The 22,688-nt window shown below is 42.2% G+C and overlaps 1 protein-coding gene across 2 annotated transcripts in view; it reads right to left on the bottom strand.

Moving 5' to 3' along the window:
• TSPAN12 (tetraspanin 12) overlaps positions 1–22,688 on the bottom strand; it is a 98,731-nt gene that overhangs the window by 48,136 nt on the left and 27,907 nt on the right. For both annotated transcript variants that reach the window (XM_069956069.1, XM_069956070.1), the window contains exons 3-4: positions 14,908–14,990; positions 12,128–12,263 (exon numbers count right to left, since the gene is read on the bottom strand). In XM_069956069.1, coding sequence (XP_069812170.1) covers positions 12,128–12,263; positions 14,908–14,990 — 219 coding nt within the window. The remainder of the gene's footprint in view (positions 1–12,127; positions 12,264–14,907; positions 14,991–22,688) is intronic.

Raw genomic sequence — 22,688 nt, forward strand, 5'->3', positions numbered from 1 at the left:
TAGGAGAACAATTCACTCAGTGCCGACATGTCAGTTCTTTTGGCAGAAGGAGGAATCCGCTAGGCCATAGAATGGTGTCTATGGCACGGACGGAGAGGCGCGCCGCTGTGAAAGGGAATGAGCAACGGAATCCGCCAGAATTTTTCCACGCAGATTCCGTAGTGTGAATCCACCCCAAAGCCAAAGCCAGGGATGGATTTGAAAAGAGGAGAAATCTCAGTCTTTCCTTTATGACCTGTTCTCTGTTTATAGTCTGTATCTGGCTTTGGCTACAAAAATCTGTCAGAGATCTGTTGGTGTAATAGAGCCCTTATTGTGAAACTGCTCAGCGCTTTATTCTACTTAGCTACATTGTTGCCACACTTGAATTTGCTTCCTTATACCTGGAGCTTATTGATTGCATTGTGTTCACTGCAGTGGAGCTGCTTTTGATTACTCCCAACCTGTGATATAACTGTTATTATATTGCAGTACAGGTTGATACTAGTACTGTATATACAGGGATTAACATCTTCCGCTGTAAAGGTGCTGCATGGTTTAAGATAGGAGACATATTGTAAACAGGTACCATTAAGGGGAACAATTTTATTTACATTGTTAGGACAACAAAACATTTTCAATTAGTCACATGCATTATAAGGCTCGGTTCACACTATGTAAAAAACATGGCCGTATTTCATAACAACGTCTGTATTTGCGCAAACAAAGGCCGTTATTTACTCCACTTAGAGAAATCTACTCCACCCATAATGACTTCCTTTATAGATTAGATGATCTTCTGAGCAGGAAATAAAGTCTCATTTTATTAAAGATCTTATTACAGTTACTGGACAGCTAAGTACAGTATGTGGAAGATAAGTCTGGAGAATTGAGAATGAAGCGTTAACTTGGGAATGGTTTCCATTTCCCCATGCTGGAATCTCTTCTCATTATGTTAAGTGTATGAATCCTGATATGGGAGTTGTCTATTTGGTGCCAAGAACTGAACTGACTCTTTAAAGTGAACCTATCTGGTGATTTCTGCTTCTGAATCTGACAGGATATGAAAGAGGGAGGGAAATTGAACTCTGTGACATACACAAGTTTATATGATTTGGAGCTGGGATACTGAGTAAAAAATAAGTAAATCCTGACAGGACTTCTAGATGAAATAGTAAGAGTCCTACTTTCCACACCCAGCCCTAGCAATTGACAGCCTACACTGTACACACATGGATACAGGAAAGCCGTCAGTCACTGTGAGAGTGGGATATGCAGGACTTTCACCGGCTTTCCTCAGAGTCCTGGTAGAAATTACTCTTACCTATAGGTTCAATATTTGTTCCAAATAACTTTACAGTATGATACTAATGTCTCTTCTGCCAAACTGGAAAATTGCTCCAGGGGAAACAACATGCACATTGTGGGTATCCCAGAGGCAATTTTCAAATCTGACCTACAGATCCTGTGTGAATGTCATATTCCCAAAGCCCTAGGCCTCTCACACCATTCATTCCACTATGCAGAGTGGAATAAATATGCCATGTAGACCCAAAAATTACATTTTGCAATGACTTGGCAGACTCCAAAACTACCCGACCATGCCACAACATTTCCTAGACTACGATAAAGTCAAGGCCCTGTGATCCTATCGTCACCTAGTTAAATGGCAATAGACCATCATTGCAGTGTGTAGAACGTCAAGCAGTGCTTCCTATTACAGGATCCAGCCATCTAAGTGTTTCACGCAGATGGAACGGTCTCCACTTTCACCACGTATATCCTCTACTTGTAAAAGATCTTCAGTGAGACTCATCAGCTACCCATCACAAGAACAGCCCAAGGATGAGACTGTTTTCCTCCACGCTCCAGGTCAAGATCACACTCTAAGGACTAATATGGAACTGCTGCATTCTGATACAGTATATGGTGTGCCAGATGTCACCATTCCCTGCACCTATTACCTATCTCACACTGTATTCTGACCTATACTGGATAAATTGTGCCTTACACTGTAAGCCTCCATATCGAGTCTATTCAGTCCTTCCTTTCAGCTTTGATAGGTAACTTTGGATACACTGCACCCCTTGTGGAAATGGGCTATTGTATTATTGTACCCTTCCCTCCCTACCCCGCTCCTTTTCCCTCTCTTGCCCCTCCCCATGTTTCTTGTGAGATGCCACTATATGGCTTTAATGTCATCCATTCTGTAGTGCCCTAGGAGCCCTCCTCATATGCTTGGAAAACGTAATGTCCTGACCCATTTACAGAACGCTCTTCTCAGAGGGTGTAGGCGTTCTTACTGGGCAGGTATTTTGAGGCCTTGTTGTTTTGTCTCTGTAGTTCTAGTTATACCAGTTGCCTTTGTATTAGAGCGACTGTCGGCTGCATTCATATACTGTATCATTTATTGCCAACAGTGGTTTCTGCTCACCTGTCATTCCCAGGGGTCGCCATCTTTGAGTTCTGAGTCTGAACTTACCTATTGACTCACCTTAAGAAGCCCTATGAAACCTTTACTTACATAAAGGGCCTAAAACAGGGTTTGACCTTACTAACAAGAATATGTATGGTTAATTATCTGTCACTTTGTCGCTGCTACATCTTTATTTGCTACGTGACCCATGAGATGGCAGCCATTATGACTGTGAAAATGTTAATTATGATAGTATATTTTCCTGCTATTTTCTCCCCACTAAGACTGGTAAGTCATGTACACGGATTCTGTTTTCTTCACACATTGTTGTACTAGAAAACTTTTTTCTCGTGCTGTTTTGAATGTTGCACATGAAAAATTGTAATAAAATATTTGTAAAAAATTACTCCAATGCCTTTAAGTAGAAAACAATGACAGTAATGAAACTGAATAGATAGTTAATATATATATATATATATATATATATATATATATATATATATACATATACAAAACACAATGTTGACGCAGCACTCGAATAAGTCGGTGGGTGCCAGCTGCACTCCGGAGATCACTCGGTCGTCAATGTATAAAGAAAAAATATCGCTGCAGCACTCCAGTATCGTGCAAAAGTAAACGGAGGTTTATTTAATCCATGAACAGGGTATGCTATAAAGAAAAAATATCGCTGCAGCACTCCAGTATAGTGCAAAAGTAAACGGAGGTTTATTTAATCCATGAACAGGGTATGCCTGTTCATGGATTAAATAAACCTCTGTTTACTTTTGCACGATACTGGAGTGCTGCAGCGATATTTTTTCTTTATATATATATATATATATATATATATATATATATATATACATACACACACACACACACACAAACATACATACACACACTCATATATAATTTATTAATTTCGTAGAAAACTACTATTTGTGTTTGTAAATATAAAAATACAGCATACACATTGTTAAAATGGTTAATTATACCTTCTGGAGGCAAACATAGTAATACTAAAAGAATCCTATTACACCTGATCACTGAATTTTTTTGTTTTGTTTTCATTATTGTATTTTCTTTTATTTCAAAATGCAATTGTGTTTGCCCATTCCACTTCTCTTTCATTTGAATGGGAGGCAGGGATAATGGCATTTGATGAAGGCAGGTGTTGTCCTTGCCTCAATATACAGATTCTATTTCCCAGGGAGACAGGTTTCATTTCATTATATCACAAGCTTATTATAATACGCTGATTAGGACGTACTGGAAAGCCTAGAAAGCCTGCAAAGCTGCTTTATCTCTGGGCAAGTTTGCAGGTTATACTTGTACACACTAGGAATTATATGCAACTAAACAGATTCATTGACTTTAAGTTTCTAAGCAGAAAATAAAGATTGTGATGGATTTATGTTTACTAGGTGAGAGTTTCATAAGACAAAGGGAATACAATTGAAGTGTGTTTCTAAGGCAAAGAAACAGTAACACATTTCACTCTATAAATGTTTTACTAATACCTAGTATATTATATGTAGAAAAAGAGAGACAGAGTCATCACCCCTATAATACACACATTGGCCCAGATTTATCAATCTGTCTCACACCATTGGAAACCAATCACAGCTCAGCTTTCATTTGTCAGAATGGACTGTCATTGGATGCTATACTGTACTTCTGAGATAATGTGTGATTTATGGTCCAGACAAATTGATAAATTTGGTTAAATTCTTCAAAACTATAATCTCACTAAAACTAAACGGAGACCTTGGCACTGATACCTCACTATTTAGTCAAGATAAGAAAATGGTAATGCATTAAAGATGTCTGTTTTCTGGTCAACTCCTATATAACCATAATGAGGATACAGTAAAGCGTTAAACTACCTGTACATGACAAGATAAACATTGCCTAAATCTGCAAATTCTAGCAGGATCGGTAAGCCTAATGTATATAGGGCTTACAAGACCCTTCCAATAACATACATCCTTGAATGCAGTAGCAAGAAGAAGTTTGAAATTTTCTTTTTGTTCTGATTCTTTTTACCATGACACCAAACATTGTCAGCTCAGGCAGAAATAGACATGTTCAACATTAGTTACTTACTTAAAGGAGAAGTCTGGGCAAAGCTATTTTTTTAAAGCGACTCCGTACCCACAATCTGTCCCCCCAAACCACTTGTACCTTCGGATAGCTGCTTTTAATCCAAGATCTGTCCTGGGGTCCGTTCAGCAGGGGATGCAGTTATTGTCCTAAAAACAGCTTTTAATCCAGCAGCGCTGTGTCTAACGGCCGGGCTTACATTTGTATATGCATTAGGCTGGCACCACCTCTATGTCCTTACTCCCCACCCTCCTCATTATTAGGAATGATCCAGAAACATTTACTGCTGTTTGAGCTTTGCACAGGTGTATTAACGATCCAGCCCATGTGCCGGGCTGCCACAGGTGGGGAATAGGAAGCAATCTGCCTGGAGTATTCCTAATGATGAGGAGGGTGGGGAGGAAGGACAGAGAGGTTGTGCCAGCCTAATTCATATACAAATGTAAGCCCTGGCCGTTAGACACAGCGCTGTAGGATTTAAAGTTGTTTTTATGACAATAACTGCATCACCTGCCGAACGGCCCCCAGGACAGATCTTGGATTAAAAGCAGCTATCTGAAGGTACAAGTGGTTTGGGGGGGGGGGGGCAGATTGTGGGTACAGAGTCGCTTTAACAAGTGCTGGGGAGGATATGAGAAATAACATTCTCTTACCTCCCCCACTTGAGCACTGGTCGCCGCATACTGCAGCTCCAGTCCCCTGGTCCCCAGCCGCTTCCTGGTCTGAGCCGGACTCGGGTTGCACGTTGGGGTGCCTTCACACCTAGCGACTCGCACCATAAATTATGCTGCGAGTCGGGTAGGTCCTGGCAGATCACTTTCACGACATACACGCAGCGGTCTGAACGACCGCTGCGTGTATGTAATTCTGCTGGCCCCTTAACCCCTTCAGCTTCCGCCCGGCTCCTGCTCTGCTCCTGCTCTGTATAAATTACCTCTCCTCGCTGCACGGGTACTGCTCTCCCGCCCGGCCAATCAGTGTATTGCCCTGCTGCAGCCACTGATTGGCCGGGCGGGAGAGCAGTAGGCCGGGACCCGTGCAGCAAGGAGAGGTAATGTATACAGCGGAGTGGGAGCGGGAGCTGGGCAAGAGCTGTAGGGGTTAAGGGGCCGGCAGAATTACATACACGCAGTGGTCGTTCAGACCGCTGCGTGTATGTAGTGAAAGTGATCTGCAAGGACCTGACAGACTTGCAGTGTAATTTATGCTGCGAGTTGCTAGGTGTGAAGGCACCCTTAACAAATCCAGTAGGGAGGACTAAAGCAGTGGTGGTGGATGCAAAGACTAAAGGGGCGAGTATAAGTTGCACCTGAAAACTACAGCATGTAAAAGAACCTTCACGTGAATTGTGTTTTGTCACCAAGTGTAGCATACAGTATATTAAATTAACTGCCAGCTTTAGGGTATGTTCACACTGAGCAAATACTGCGGAATTCTGCAGAGGAGCTCTCCACCCAGGAATCCCACGTGCTCAGTGTTCCACTGTGAGTGAATGAGAGGGCGCACGCTCCTCCGCTGCCGTCGCTCTCTGCTCAAAGAAGTGACATGTCACTTCTTTGAGCAGAGAGCGGCGGCTGCGGAGGAGCGCGTGCTCTCCCATTGAGATATGACGACACACAGAGGCAGGCGTAATTCTGCGGTGGAGAGTTCCGCCACGGAATTACGCCTATTTTACTCAGTGTGAACATACCCTTACTGTGCAATCAAAAACTACCAGCATTTTAATGCAGTGTAAGAGACGCCTGAGCTGTGTTTTTTACATTTGTGTTTGAGTACTGCAGATAAAATGCACTGAAATAAACGCATGCATTATTTTAGAGTGATACTGGTAAGCAGCAGCTGGAAAAACATGATTTACCAACAGTCTTCCTTTATTATAAACAATGTGACCCGCCTGATCATACTGATCCCACAGCAGAGTCCAGACAAGTTTACCCTCTAATTATATAAACAATGAAACACAACAAAAGCGTAACTGTAGAAACAGTCTAAGCGGCACCATTCTCTTACTTGGAAACACAGATATTTAATGCCACTGACACAAGTTCCTGTAGTATTTCAGAGGGGAAATAAGAAATTTCATCTCCACCATTACAGTTTGCTGATGGTGTCTATCATTCTGCTCTGTTTTTTTTTTTTGTTTTTGTTATTTTGGTTTTGCATTTTATACCTCATGGGACACAACAGGATATTTTAATGACACCAGCTGATATAACCAGCTGTATCTATGTTTCTTTCACAAAGACTGAAGTAAGCGCTGCATTTATTTATGAAGGTCTAGAGAGCCGCTGTTGTTACCAGGGTCTGCTAAATTAAATGAACCAAAATCTCAGGAACATAAGAGACTTGATATAAAGCATCAGTGAACACATACAGTTCATGTAGACTCAGGCACAACAAGAGGAAGGCTCCCCGCTCCTTCCTTCAGGAGAAGGAAGCCAGATAACACAAAATATAAATGAGTTTTTATCTTCTCACAATAAACTAATTTAATGATGCGTCTGGGCAAAGGTCATAAAAGCCCAGTGAAGGAAGCTTAACACAGCTGCCTAATCTCTGTTCTGCAGGATGACATTTGCTAACTCTAAAATTCCAGTTAATCTCGCAGTAATGCACAGAAAATAACCATCTCCTGCTCTGTTCCCAGTTGCTTGGCTTTCTGCATGACTGCTACATGACATGAAACTTCATATAAAATATGCAAAATACCCATTTTATCGCTTTCGATACTTGTGTTGACATTGCTCTGATTCTGTGTGTGCTGTTTCCTACCATTCTAATTTGATGCTATTGATAGTCTAAGCAGATGTCTATCAGTAAGCTTGAAAATTATACAAAGTACTTTTATGCAGCGCTTGCTTGACATTTATTTTACTTATGGCCCTATTCCACGGGTCATCATAGAGGAGCTACGGGGGGTCTGCCCGGGTGATCGCTGATTGTCCGGACAGCCCATAGGATATAGCAGCGTCTGCTGTCGACGCTCCTATTCAACGGAGCGACAGCAGCAGATTACTGCTATATCAGTCGCTTGTTTTTCAACATGTTGAAAAACAAGCGACTGCAACGATCAGCCGACATGATCGTTGCACTCTATTCGTTGCACTCTATTCCACGGGACGATTATCGTCCGTAGCGGCCGATATCGGCCGAATATAGCCGATAATCGTTCCGTGGAATGGAGCCTTTAGTGTTTGTTGGTTGACTGCTCTTTATTTCAGCTCCATTAAAGCAGAACTCTATCGGCTTGTCCCAGGATGCGAAATTGTATGACTGGTGATGCTGTTTCTCCTCTGGTTTCTTTTCAAGCTCAGTCAACGGGTCGTGGGCCATCCTGGTTGGAATATGGGCAACTGGTTTCATTTGTGCGGGCCCTTTTCCCACAGGGTACATATGCTTCCACGCTCACTGATTTCGATAATATGGTGGTCTCTCCCTCTGCAATCTTACACAGTGTCTCAGTTCTCTATCAGATCCTGATCAGCTCTACCAACCCTGACAGGGCTTCCTTCTTTGACAGATGGGAATCCGATCTTAATATCTCCTTTGACACACAGTCTCTCCAGAAAACTTGCGAACTTTCCCATGGTATCTCCATGGCTGCTAAGGCGAAAGAAAAGAACTACAAAATCATTTCCCGGTGGTACTATTGTCCCGTAACTTTGCACGCCATGTTCCCTGAGGTCTCCGATCGTTGCTGGTGATGCCTGACGGAGGCAGGTGATATGCTACACATTTGGTGGGCTTGCCCGGGAATCCATGATTTCTGGGATAAGGTCCTAGGTATTTACACTGCATATTCTGGGAAGACTGTTGCCAATTCCCCCCAGCTGACCTTACTGTCAAATCTACCAGGTTCAATTGCCACAACTAAAAAGGGGATCCTGCGGCATTTTTTGACAGCGGCTCGTATGGTCATCCCCCGTCACTGGAAAACGCCCATAGTTCCTACCATAGCGGAGTGGCTGGGTGAACTCCGGGAACTTGGCAGAATGGAGGAGTTGGTTGCTGAGGTCCATGATCATTCTGACAAATTTGAAAAGGTATGGTTTCCTTGGCGCCTGTTCATGGATTCGGTGGAATTCATTGCTCTCATTAGTTAGTTCTTGATCCCCTGAAGCAATGCGCTCTCAGGGCCTATTCACCGGGTTGGTTGTGATGTCTGTTTCCCCCTCCTTCCCTCCCCCCCTCCCCATTTCCCTTCTCCCCCCCCCCTTTTTTTTTTCTTCTTTCTCTTCTTCTTTCCCCTTTCCTTTCCCTTCTTTTACACTTTTCTCTCCAAACTTTGGAGTGGGCTGCTGCCTACGGTTTCTGCTTGTTTATACTTGGGCATTTAGTTGTCGGATGTTAGTTTCTTTCACTTATTCCTTTTTGTTATATAAACAGAAAATACTTGACGCCATGCGACTTGCAGGTCGCTTTCTGCCGCATTTCATCTGCTATGTCATTTCTGTATTTGTATGGTTGTCAATAAAATCAGATTAAACATAAAGCAGAACTCTGGTGGAACCCCGAAACAATGCCATCAGTATCATCTTTGGGCTGGGAATGGTTTATGTCGCAGCAGCAACAAAATACAATCACCGGCCACTTTATTAGGTACACCTGTCCAACTGCACTTTACCACTTAATTTCTAATCATCCAATCACCTGGCGGCAACTCAGTGCATTTAGGCATGTAGACATGGTCAAGACAATCTCCTGCAGTTCAAACCGAGCATCAGTATAGGAAAGAAAGGTGATTTGAGTGCCTTTGAACGTGGCATGGTTGTTGGTGCCAGAAGGGCTGGTCTGAGTATTTCAGAAACTGCTGATCTACTGGGATTTTCATGCACAACCATCTCTAGGGTTTACAGAGAATGGTCCGAAAAAGAAAAAACATCCAGTGAGCGGCAGTTCTGTGGGCAGAAATGCCTTGTTGATGCCAGAGGTCAGAGGAGAATGGGCAGACTGGTTCGAGCTGATAGAAAGGCAACAGTGACTCAAATAGCCAACCGTTACAACCAAGGTAGGCAGAAGAGCATCTCTGAACGCACAGTACGTCGAACTTTGAGGCAGATGGGCTACAGCAGCAGAAGACCACCTGTTACTAGCATGGTGTACCTAATAAAGTGGCCGGTGAGTGTAGGTATAAACCACAAGCAACTAAACCATTAGTGTGAAAAATGCACTAAAGTGTGACAAGTTGGGGATAAAAGGAGTCTCCCAGCGAGGAGCTATAAGGGGGGGTCACTGCGACCACAATGGGGATATTGGTTTTTTTTTGTTACTAGTTGGATGTCCTGGGTTAATGGTGGGTTGTATGGAATGCAGGTAAGAGCTAAGATGGCCATTGGTAGAGAGTGGGGGAGGGGGGGGGGAGGTCAGGGCTTTGTAGCCAGGCTAGGGACACAGCACTTGTTTGTTGTATTTATCTATATTTATTTTGTTCCCTTGTTTTGTTAAATTATGTTTTACAACTGTCAGGTGGAAATCACAATCCTTTAGCCCAGGTTTGCACTTGGATTAGGGGCCCCTTGGCAGGGACAGTTCTGCTTTACGACAGCACTGCTGCAAGAGGGAGGGGATGTCTGGTACAGGCTACCCTCAGCAAATGGTCACTCTTAGTTTCCTGGTTGAAGGGTCGTGATCTGCATTGGGCCTCCATTGTTTTGTGTTTACAATGTTTTTAATAAAGTGCAGCTTATGCTGCAATTTCCGCTAAGATGTGTTAATTGTGTTTACCGGGGGTAGAAATGGTATGGGTCTGGGGGAGTGGGGTTAGTGGGTTAGCCCCCTTAAGGGATAAAAAAAAAAACCCACCAAGGGCGCACAATAGTGTATTCCTGCAGACGCAGCATAGCAATGTGCATAGAAAGAAATGCCGCTTACCTTCGGCGGTCATGCTCCGAGCATGGCACCACCAGTACCACTACAGAAATAGTTGTAACCGTCTGCTGCCCTTCCACGGGAACCGAATAAGCGGTGGAAACTAACAGAGAAGTTTGCTCTAGTGGAGGACCACAGGAGCAGGGGAACCAGGAGGCACAGGCTCTGAATGTAAGGCTGAAATAATTCACTTTAAGTGATGATAGGTGTCGTAGTGAAGTTATACCAAATAATTTATTGGGGCAACACGTTTCTGGGGATTACCCCTCTTCCTTACGTCCATTAGTGAGAAAAAGTATTTCACACATAATGAACTTAAAGGGCTTTTCCTTGTATCTAAAAAGGATTCCTTTGAATTTTGCTTCCAGGTTCAGGCCAACAGTGTCCAGTCTCAGTCAACAACTGGCTGAGCAGGCAGGTCCTGCACCAAGTGCTTACTACAGGTCCTGCACCAAGTGCTTGGAAGTAGGAAGAACACAGAAGATTGTGGGTCAGGCTGGAGCTATGCAAAGGACTAGTGGGGGACCGGGTGTAGATAATTATGGGTTTTTAAAGTGCCCTAGCTTAGCTACATATACATTTTTATTGAAGTGCCAGAAAACACCTTTAAATATGTGTATGACTTTTGTTGCTAATTGTTGGTGTAAATGTATGTCAACTATGTGCTGGCATAAAAAAGTGAAAAACGCCTAAAATGCCAAGCAAGTTGCAATGAAATGATCTGGTCCCATGTATCATTTATGTACAATTGTCGCAAGGTCATTATAGCTTGTCAACGCCTGGAATTTGTCACTATGGTCATGTACATTATTAGGGGTACAGCAGAAAAATTCCCTTTCTTTCTCTGGTACATCCTTAAAGCAATCTTTAACCCCCCGACCACTTACAAAGCTGATGGCACTGCTAAATTCAGAACATACTTTGTTGTTTGGATCTGTGTTTTTATTTTTAAGTGGTAAAATTTATTGATATCGGACGCACATCTCTGTGTAAACAGGGGACGTGAGAACAATGACAAAACACTTAAACTGCCGCACAAGTGATGAGTCATGTGCCTCGGCCTTCTAAAGGCACTGCAAATGAGCAGTGATCTTGCTAATCAGTGATCGCTTGAGTTCTTGAGGTCGGGTCATGTAAAGGGACTCTTAAGGCCCTATTACACAAAACGATTATCGTCCGTATTTGGCAAATATCGGCCGTTACAGACAATAATCGTCTTGGGAATAGAAGGCAATGATCAGCCGACATGAATGATGTCAGCTGATCGTTTCAGTAGTTTGTCTTTCAACATGTTGAAAGACAAATGACTAATATAGCAACGATCTGCTGCCGTCGCACCATGGAATAAGAGCGGTGGCAGCAGACCGCTGCTACCTGCTATGGGCTGCCCGGACAATCTAGCGATCACCCAGGCAGCCCCCCTGCAGCTCCCTGTGGCCCCCCTGTACTCACCTGCTTGCTGCCGACGCCTGTAATAGGGGCTTAAGTATAGGCTATCAATATAGGAGATCAAACTCTGTGCATCCACATTAATCAGTTGATTGACATGATTGACATCCTGCAAGTGCTGAATCCTTTTTATTACTTACAAGGCACTGCTGCATGCATTCAGTGGTGGCTGTCCTTGTTAGTGCAGCCCAGTCCAATTGAAGTGAATGAAAAGAACAATTGAAACTCACATTTGTCATTTTTGATGAGGGGGATTAGGTTGTAGTAATGTTAGCTCTCAGGGAACCAATACAAGAATCTAACTACACTTACCCACACAAGAAGTATAAGATTGCTCTTCACAGCTCCACAGTATCCCAGCATGCCCACAATGATGAGGAAACAACAGACAGCAACCATTACTGGGTGGAACACCGGGAAGTAGATGAGTAGAACTGCGTCTTCCACTCTAGAAATACAAGTGCATACACCTGTTTATTCATTTTCAGTATAAAAAAAATATATACAAATAAGACAAAAAAAATCAGTCACAAATTTTCATGAAAAAAACATTACTCCAATTAGACTGCCAGATTACACTAAACTGCCTATATCAGTTCAAGGGAACAAAGGGATAAAGTTTCTCCTTGAGGAAAGAAGAATTTAGAAGTATGGAGACTTCATTCATGCTCCATTAGGAATTCTTGGAAATGGGATATGCAAATTAGCTCTCTGATGTCACCTTTTGGAGGTAGCTTTTCCTGCAAGTCAGTGTCTGACTCCAATAAGAAACCTTAGGATGTGACTGAGGATTTAACAAACCAACATAAAAACGCTCCCTAGAAGGACTGTTTCCCCATCTGTACACCGCTATTTTTGGGGCTCCTGTCCCTCATGAGTTCAGATCAGGGTGATGAATGGCTGCAGAGAGGAATATTGTTGTGAGACTAAAGACGTAATGTTTCGATTTAAGGAGAGCACCATAAAAACACGTAGAGACTTTTAGGTCATTCACAGTCTGATGGGAATTCTAGGAAGAAGGACACAGTAGTTGCACACAGTAGATGGGAGGGGGATCCTTGGCTGCAATCAGAGACAAAAGCAAAAGGTAGTTTGCATGATGGAAAAGAAAAATAGTTTTGATGGACCATATTCATTAACCTATTTCACTATATATAGTGTGCATGTAAATGCTTGTGAAAGTGATGTTAAGTAATGAGAGTCAACAAGGCTCATGCAAATGTGCACCCCTCCATAAAGACATACAAAGCATATTTGAGGTTCAGTTATCAAAAAGTTGTAAAAACCTTGTAATCTTGGGGTTACCATTCATAACAAAAGCACCAATGCAGTGCCTGATAAGTTGTACAATTTTATCCCAACAGTAGCTGATGGACTCCATAGTATCTATCGTTTCTGAAGCCAAAATCTGACAAAATTGAAGGTTGTACAAGTGTGAAATTAGTCTAAGGCTGGTATTACACGGAGCGATTATCGGTCGAAAAATCGTTAAATCGTTCGGATTTGAATGATAATCGTTTCATGTAATAGCAGGCAACAATTAAACGACCAACGAGAAATCGTTGATCGTTTAATAGGATCCGGACCTATTTTTATCATTTGATCGTTCGCACATCGTTCTGTGGAATAAGAATTCGCAGCTGAAATGTACGCAATACCGACGACTAAACGACCGCAAGAACGATCATAAATAATGATTATCGTTCCATGTAATTGGACAAACGATTTCGGGTCGTTTGCCTTAGCGGTCGTTTAAGATCGTTTATCGTTAGTCGTCGAAAGAATTGCTTAGTGTAATAGTACCCCTATACTCCTTTATCACTTCATAACACACAGAATGTACACATCAATGGCAATATCATTTTAAGGGTAACAACCCTTGCAGAGTGGCGCACGTTGGGTATGGATTTATAAACAGTTGATGGAACTTTCTATGAATTTGTACAACTTTGCACACACTTTGCATTCTAAGGGTTGAGCAATTCCAACAGAAAATAAATGGGCTCAGCGCATAACTGAGGTCTTCTGCCAAAATCACAGAAATGCTTCTAGTAAGTAATGGTGAAATTGGGCCTCGATATGTTACAACTAATCACTATCAGAGAGAAACATCACAAGTATGACTTCACTTAGAATATTTATCACTGCTCAAAGAAAAAATGCCACATAGCACAAATATTCCTACAGGTCCACCTTACTAAGAACAAGATAAAAGAGTTCATGGATCTGTCATCAATCGGGTAATCTACAGGGTATATGCAATATACTGATATACTGACCAGATTAGCAGTTACCTATTCAATGTGGTATAAAAAAAAACCTAGACAACATATCTGTGACAGATATTTTTTTTCTTAAAATCCCTTCCCAACACATTTTCCATAAATAATACTAAACAGCCCATCAAGGGAAGAACCAACTGGATGCAACACCAATTGTCATTATACACATTCACATATAGTAATATGTAAAGGTTGACAATAATGATACAGCATAGATTAATCATAGTATGTTCAGTGGCTTATATTGAGCCTCTTACTGTGCCCATATTGCTGTTGTTGTGGCTCCTGCAGAGTTAGGGAGTAGATCTGACATTTTGCCCATTTGTTTCGCAATCGGTGGGGGGTAAATTGTAACAGTGACTTATTTTTATGTGTGTAGTATCTATACCATATTAACCTATTGACCACATGCAAATCCAATAAGGCTGTGTGCACTTATTCTCCTTCTACAACACAAGAAATAACTGGAAGCTAAAAGAACATTATGGAAAGTACAATTAGATCCAGTCAATTAGTCTGCACGTAACACAGGAAAACAGATAACAATTTTCAACTGCATGGATGAAGGGAGACAATCAAAAGAGGCAACCCATCACCGGGCATTTCCTAGCTACAACGCAAAAGCTGGTTTATACAAAGCAGAAAAATATTTCATGCATAAAATGTCTACACTACCTTATTGGCTATGCTTAGAGAAAACACAGAAGTGCCAAAAAGCACAAGACATCCCCAGGGGTATCTGAATTGCCCTTGTGCTTTCATTCCCTTTTCTTTTGATGCCTCTTGTAAAGATGATAAGGAAGTGCTTACCTTGTTTCAGCAGTCAGCGTAAGCACGTTATTTATGTAGTCTCTCATCCAAGCAGAAACTCCCAAAACACATATCGACATCAGCTAAAACAAACAGAGAAGATGTTGTTAAGATGTATAAAGGCAAACTGCGATGTGCAGCCATTGTCACAGATACGTCCCTGTTGTGGAAGCAAACACTTGTCATTTCGTGCACTGCGTCTATTTTTTTTCTACTTAATGACTAATAAAGAGGCAACAAATAAATGTATCCTTGTAGACAAAGAGCAGACCAAATCCCGTGACATTGTTACATAAGCATAAAGTAAAATGAGTTAAATAACATTTTACATGTTTTGGGGGGTTTTTAAGCGCAGAGGAATCTGTTGGTGCTATACAAATATTATTACTAAACTAGGGCAACAAAGAGAAATGTATTGATTGATTTGTCGTTTTTAAGAAATTCACATTTAAAGACCCCTAATTTCCCATAGGAAATAATGGCCCATTGGAAAAAATGGCCACACTGTAAATGCTAGCAGCCAGTCACAGCACTTATGCAAATAGCTGAAATATAGCGGCCAATAGAAATTCTAAGCTGGCTCCCGTGACCGGAAGTGCTGATGAGAGGCAGCACATAGGGAGAGCTCCGGGACCGGCCAGAAGATCGGGGATAAAAAGCCGAGATGTCAGCCCAGCAGAAGAACACGAAGAAGGAGAGGAAAGAAAAAGCCTCCAGCACCGCAACGAGAGCGCAGCTGAAGGAATCGACGCTGCAGAAGAGGAGAGATGAGAGAAAGGAGCCCAGCAGCGCCGCGCGTACAGAGACCGAGGCCATCTTGGAGGAGGCAGCGCTGCACCCGACACCCGGAAGTGGCCCGCCACGGCGAACAACCGACCAAATTAACATCGTAACCGTGAGTGCCGGGCTCGTAAGACCCCGATCTCCCCCAGCAGCCCCTCAGCTGACACAGAAATCAAAAGGGGACAGCAGGACAGGTTACATTGAAGCAGGCCGAACAGCCATATTGGATGGGGCAGCACAGCACCCGGTAGTGGCCCACTGCATCGATCAGCTGATCATATAGCAGAAGGAACACCGATTGCCAGGCTCATAATACCCCGATCTCCCCCTGCAACCCCTCAACCACCATATAAACTAAAAGGGGACGTCAGCTCAGAGTGCATTAATGTGGGCCGAGCGGCCATATTGGATGAGGCTACATTGCTGCAGGGGACAGGAGGCTGCCACATACAGATCCCAGAATCCAAACCAGTGCAAATAAACATGAGCAGCATAGAAGAAAATGCACATTTAAACCAGACAACTGCTATAATACCCCATAACACAAATAAGGGGCAGATAGTGACTCACAATACAGAGCACTCGGCGGCCATATTGGAGGTGGCATCACAGACAGCCACAAGGAAGAAAGTTCAGCCCCATACACATATACAGGGGACCTATGATCTTACAACTGCCTCAGGTCATGAGCTATCCTGCCTCCACACAGACCCCCTCTCTCAAACGTCTGACCACATTGAAGCTATTCATCTGATAAAACAAAGAAGTTCTATAGCTTCAACAACTGTGATGATGCATGAGCATGCAATTAAAAACAAGTCACAAACGTATAATGAAACTACATATGCCACCATGGTTAGAGATGGAAGAGAAGCAAGCACAGACCACAGCATTAACATCACACTCCGTCAGAATTCCGATCTCTCACATATTACTCATCAAGACCGTCTGTTTTACCCAGAACACTGACAACATTCTACAGAAGCCCATACAACAGAAAAGAATGTCAAGAGATTTTGATAATGAGGATGACTCATCCACACCCATTGACTCTGATATTGATGAAGAACCACCAATTAAAAAGACACTCAATAAAACGCCAAAAAAAGAGACCTAAACAAATCCATGCACCCCAGCTATTACAGCTCCTCAGACGATTCATACGAATCCGCTACCCAGTCAGTGATACATAACCAGTCACACGTCAACACAAAAGATACCCTTTCTAAGGAGAACGCCATTAGAACTCTACAGGGCCATCCAGAACTCCAGGCCCTTCTGGCGCTGATCCCCACAAAACAAGACCTTCAAGCTCTAGCGCAAGATATGAAATCACTAGGGCGCAAAGATCTCACACAAGTTCAAGAGAAAGTGACCAACGTAGAGAAAAAAACATCCACAATAGAGAGCAAGCAACTCAAGCAGGAAAACCAAATACAAGAGTTAATCTGTACTACGCAGGCTCTTCAAACCTCCCAAAAAATGATAATATTACGGATGGATGACATTGAAAATCGCAACAGGCGAAACAATATCAGAATAAGAGGTCTGCCAGAAGAGATAAAATCAATTGATTTGAACAGAGTTCTGATTTCAATATTTAACAAAATCCTAGATAGACCGGTCGATACACACATTGAATTAGACAGGGCCCATAGGGCACTGAAACCCAGAGGGAGTGATCCAAGACGACCTCGGGATGTCATATGCAGAGTTCACTTCTATACTCTGAAAGAAGAGATTATGAAAAAAAGCGAAAACATTGGCTGACATAGACTTTAACGGTAACAAAATCCATTTCTTCGCGGACCTTTCCCTGCTGACACTACGACAGAGATCAACTCTAAAGCCACTAACACAAGCCCTTCAAGAAAGAAACCTACAATACAAATGGGGCTTCCCCTTCTCCCTGACTGTCAGAGCCGCTAATGGATTGGTAACACTCAGGGAACCGAAAGACATCCCAGGATTTCTGAAGACTCTCAATCTTCCCAGCATGAACTTGCACGAATGGGTAGAACTACATCACACCATGGTACTACCCCCCCCCCCCCCCCGACTTATATCTCACAAAGATATGATCACGACTTCAACCCATTCAACGACCCGCAAGATATGGCACCATCTTCCCAGAGACAGATGAAGAAATGATCATTCAAGATCTCATCTTTCTTTCTTGCTTACTCTATCTCTCCTCGTTGAGCAGCTTACATTGTTAAAGTTGTTATTGTGTCTCATGTTAGGAAAAGAATAGTAATATCAGTAATCTTTTCTTTATTTTTCATTGATTAGTGTCAAGAATCAATATCAGTTGATAGTGACTTGTCCAGATTACTAGCTTTAGGCTACGTTTAATACAGTTGAAAAGAGAAATGGATTAGACCTGCTTGGCATTGACTAAGTAGGCCTAAACACAATAAGCTTCATCTTAAATAATACTGGGTCAGGACACCATAGATATTATTTTGATCCTTTCCTCTCACATCAATATAGGACCATTTGGATGACTCCATGTCCTATATAGTAAATAAATTCAATTAATATGCTCAGTAATCCCGTCAGTGAGCCCCTCAACCTCTCAGAAATAATCCCGACACAGAAACCACCAAATTCTTTCCCTGACAATTGTAGAGCGATAGATGTTCAACCAAATTTATCCCCCTTATAATGACTAGATGAAGAGATGTTTTTAGGCCTATAGTCCATAGGAACACAGTAATTCGTCGACACTTCCGTACACAGACCCAATAGGAGCTCTTGTTGTACAAGACTTTGTGACCTGATCACAGTTAGTTAAGTGCGTATACAGTACGCTTTTTTGTTTTGTTATTTCTTGATTTTATTTACTCTTCATTGTTGATTAATAAATAATCCTTCTATTTCTTTTCTCTTTTCCCACATACCCCTGACCCTACGACCCTACTACCCCGGGATACATCTGTTGTCTTGAAAGCCTTGACGTTACAGAGTTCTCGCTGCCAACAAGTTCCTCTACCTGAGTAAGTACCCACCACACCAACAATACATGACAGACATAACTCTCTGCACGTTGAATGTCAATGGCTTCAACGTGCCAGAGAAACGATCAAACATTCTTCACACATTACACAAACAGAGAGCGAAAGTCTTGTTTCTACAAGAAACACATTTCAAGACTGACGCAACCCCTGACCTCTCGAAGAATAGGTACTATTCCACTTGGATTCACTCTACCTGCCATGATAAAAAAATAAAAGGAGTGTCAATAGCAATTCATAAATCCCTCCCCATTCAAATCTTAGATAAAAAAAATTGACACAGATAGTAGATACATTTTCCTATCATGTGTATTAGACGGAATAACGTTAACCCTAGCAAACATCTATGCCCCCAACTCAGACCAAATACCATTCCTAGAGAAAACATTAAAAGAACTGCATGATTTTGCCAAAGGTCACGTAATTATAGGCGGGGACTTTAATACCCCACTCAACCCCCTCCTTGATACATCGTCGGGAAAAACACGTCTCTCGTTCAAAAAAATTAGATCATTACAGAAAACTCGGAAGGAGCTCAAAATCTACGATGTTTGGAGGATGTACAATTCAAATATGAAAGACTACACACATTACTCTGCCCCGACAAATAGCTACAGCAGGATTGACATGATTCTCGCATCACATAGTGCTTTGAGCTCACTCAGAAATTCCCATATTGGTAACATTCTATTGACAGATCATGCCCCAGTCTTCTCAGCGTTCAGCTTCACAACAAAAAAAACCACATATATACAACTGGAAATTAAATGAATCCCTATTGGGGGACACGATCTGCGTCTCCGCAATAAAAGATACTGTGGACGTATTCAATAAGGCTCATGAAAAAGACCCCACTGCCCCCACAATAAAATGGGAAGCTTTGAAAGCGACTTTGAGAGGGACATTGATTTCACAGGGCTCTAGAATCAAGAAAGACAGAACAAGACAAATAGATACACTCCTAGAAAAAATACATTCTTTGGAAACTTCCCATAAAAAAACTCTTTTGGAAAGTACATTGCTTGAACTTAATGCCTCCAGATCCAAACTTAAAGACCTTCTCTTTAAAGAGAACCAATCACCTAAAATTTACTATCCCTATTATTAAAGATTCTCTCTCCCTAAGTCTATCTATGAAGATACAGACTGCCTTTGCAGTCTGTATCTTATTCTTTACCTAATTCCTCTTCCTCTGTGCAGTAATGCTGGGCGCCGCCATCTTGATGACGTCACGCTGGAACGCACCGCTGGAACGCACGTGACGTCATCAAGATGGCGGCGGCCGGCATTAATGCACCGGAACAAAGGAGCAGGTAAAGTATAAGATACAGACTGCAAAGGCAGTCTGTATCTTTATTAAGTCTATTTATGAAGATACAGACTACATTTGCAGTCTGTATCTTATACTTTACCTGCTCCTTTGTTCCGGTGCAGTAATGCCGGCCGCCGCCATCTTGATGACGTCACGTGCGTTCCAGCGGTGCGTTCCAGCGTGACGTCATCAAGATGGCGGCGCCCGACATTACTGCACCGGAACAATTACTGCACCGGAACATTACTGCACCGGAACAAAGGACTGCAAAGGCAGTCTGTATCTTAATAAATAGACAGAATGAAGATACAGACTGCCTTTGCAGTCTGTATCTTATACTTTACCTGATCCTCTGGTCCGCTACAGCAAGACCGGCGCCGCCATCTTGATTTAGTCTTTTGCGTTCCAGCGGTGGAACGCAAGTGACGTCACCAAGATGGCGGCGCCCGGCCTTGCCGCTTTGCATGACGGGAGCTTCCTGTCTCGCGCCGGCTCTTTTGAAAAGAGCCGGCGCGAGATAGGAAAGTAAAAAGTAAATATTTTAAAAACAAAGCAAAAAAAGTAATAAATTATATTTACAAATATTAATAAAATAAGTAAATACATCTAATTAGGGAAAAAAAAATTTTTTATTTTCATTGATGATTGGTTCTCTTTAAGCAATATCAAAAAACGATACTAATCTGCGGAAAAAACTTCTACATCTGGGGCAATAAGCCTAGCAAGCTACTGGCCAATGCTCTAAAAAATAAAAGAACGTCACTCACAATTCCCTCCATCAAAACTACAGATGGAACTTTGTCCTACAACTCGGAAGTGATAGCGGATACCTTAAAAAACTATTACAAAGAGCTATACCAATTGCCAGCCCCCAACAATTTCAACTCACCCCCACTTTCCCCACTTAATCTAGAACAGTACATAGAGAAAACCAAGCTACCCACTATAAATAGAGAAATCAAACAGCAACTAGAAGAAAACTTTACCATTGAAGAATTAAAAATCATCATAAAGGAACTAACAAACGGGAAAAGCCCAGGCCCAGACGGATACACCACCAAATTTTACAAACAATATGCAGACTTGATCGCCCCCCTTATAGCAGAGTCCTTTAACTTCGTCTCGGATTCCAATCCCTTCCCCCCCCCCGCATTCCTTGATGCCGAAAGAGGGTAAGGACCAGAGGGTAATACCGAAAGAGGGTAAGGACCATAATATTTGCGCAAACTACAGGCCGATATCTTTACTTAATATTGACACGAAAATATACGCAAAAGCAATAGCCAAAAGATTAGCTCCTCTCCTCGAGTCTCTAGTCCACTCAGATCAAGTAGGCTTCGTCCCGTGCAGGGAAGCAAAAGACAATACATTACGAGCTTTTACTTTAGCCAGATATATACATAACTCCAAGAAAAGATCTCTTCTCCTTTCTCTTGATGCCGAAAAGGCATTCGATCGGGTGGACTGGAGATTCATAGAGGCTACGCTGCGTCAAATAGGTCTGGGCCCTAATATACTTTCCAAAATAATGTCACTATACACCCTTCCCAGCGCCAAGATCAAAATAAATGGCATCACATCCAACAAACTGGCCATTAGAAATGGAACCAGACAGGGATGCCCTCTATCCCCGTTGATATATGTTTTATGCATGGAGCACCTTCTGATAGCTATCAGAAACAATCCAGACATAAATGGCGTCAGAGTAGGAAGTAGGGATCATCTTTGCTCTGCATACGCAGACGACCTCCTGCTTTTCCTTACAAAGCCACACATATCTCTCCCATCACTAATGGCCACCATAAAAGAGTTTGCACGTTTCAGCAATTACAAATTGAATATAACCAAAAGCGAGGCCTGGGGCATCAATTTCACTGAAAAGGAACTGAAAGACCTTAAAAATAATTTCCACTTTAATTGGCGTAATAAATCTCTAAATTATCTAGGCACCCGCATCACCATTTCAGAAAAGGACATCATAGAAGAAAATTTTGGCCCCCTTTTGAAAAAAATTAAAGAGGACTTACTTGGCTGGGAGGAGAGGAATTTTTCTTGGTCAGGAAGAATTAACATAATTAAAATGAATGTCCTACCGAGACTTCTATATCTCTTTCAAGCGGTTCCTGCTGTACTACAACGAAACTACCTGGCCAGGATAAATTCACTTCTCTGCAAATTCATTTGGTCCAATAAACCCGCCCGTCTAAAAACTAATGTAATTATTAGGCCCAAAGCTGAGGGTGGCTTAGCGCTCCCCAGTATAAAGCACTATTACTATTCTGCCATATTAGGGAGGGTTCTAGAAGCATTTCATCAGAGACATAAGAAATTGTGGATTCAATTAGAAGCGGCAGTCACAAATTTTGATCCAACAGCCATACTTTGGACCCCCAGAGAGATATTAAAAGACATTATATCACTTCCACAATCCCCAGTTAGCTCTTCAATATTATCATTGACTAAATCCCACGCCCGGGATCTTCTAGGCCTATTCAATGCTGATGGACCCATGGTACCACTAGGGAAAAACCCAAGATTTATACCAGCCCTTCATACTGATTTTTACATGGGTATTCCTACAAACGAAGGTGTTGCCTTCAGGGATGTCATGAAAGGAGGAGAAGCGCTGCCCTTTGACAAATTGCCTTATGACTCTAACAGAAAAGAAG

Source organism: Dendropsophus ebraccatus, chromosome 1 (genome assembly GCF_027789765.1).
Source record: "Dendropsophus ebraccatus isolate aDenEbr1 chromosome 1, aDenEbr1.pat, whole genome shotgun sequence".
NCBI classification, from domain to species: Eukaryota; Metazoa; Chordata; class Amphibia; order Anura; family Hylidae; genus Dendropsophus; species Dendropsophus ebraccatus.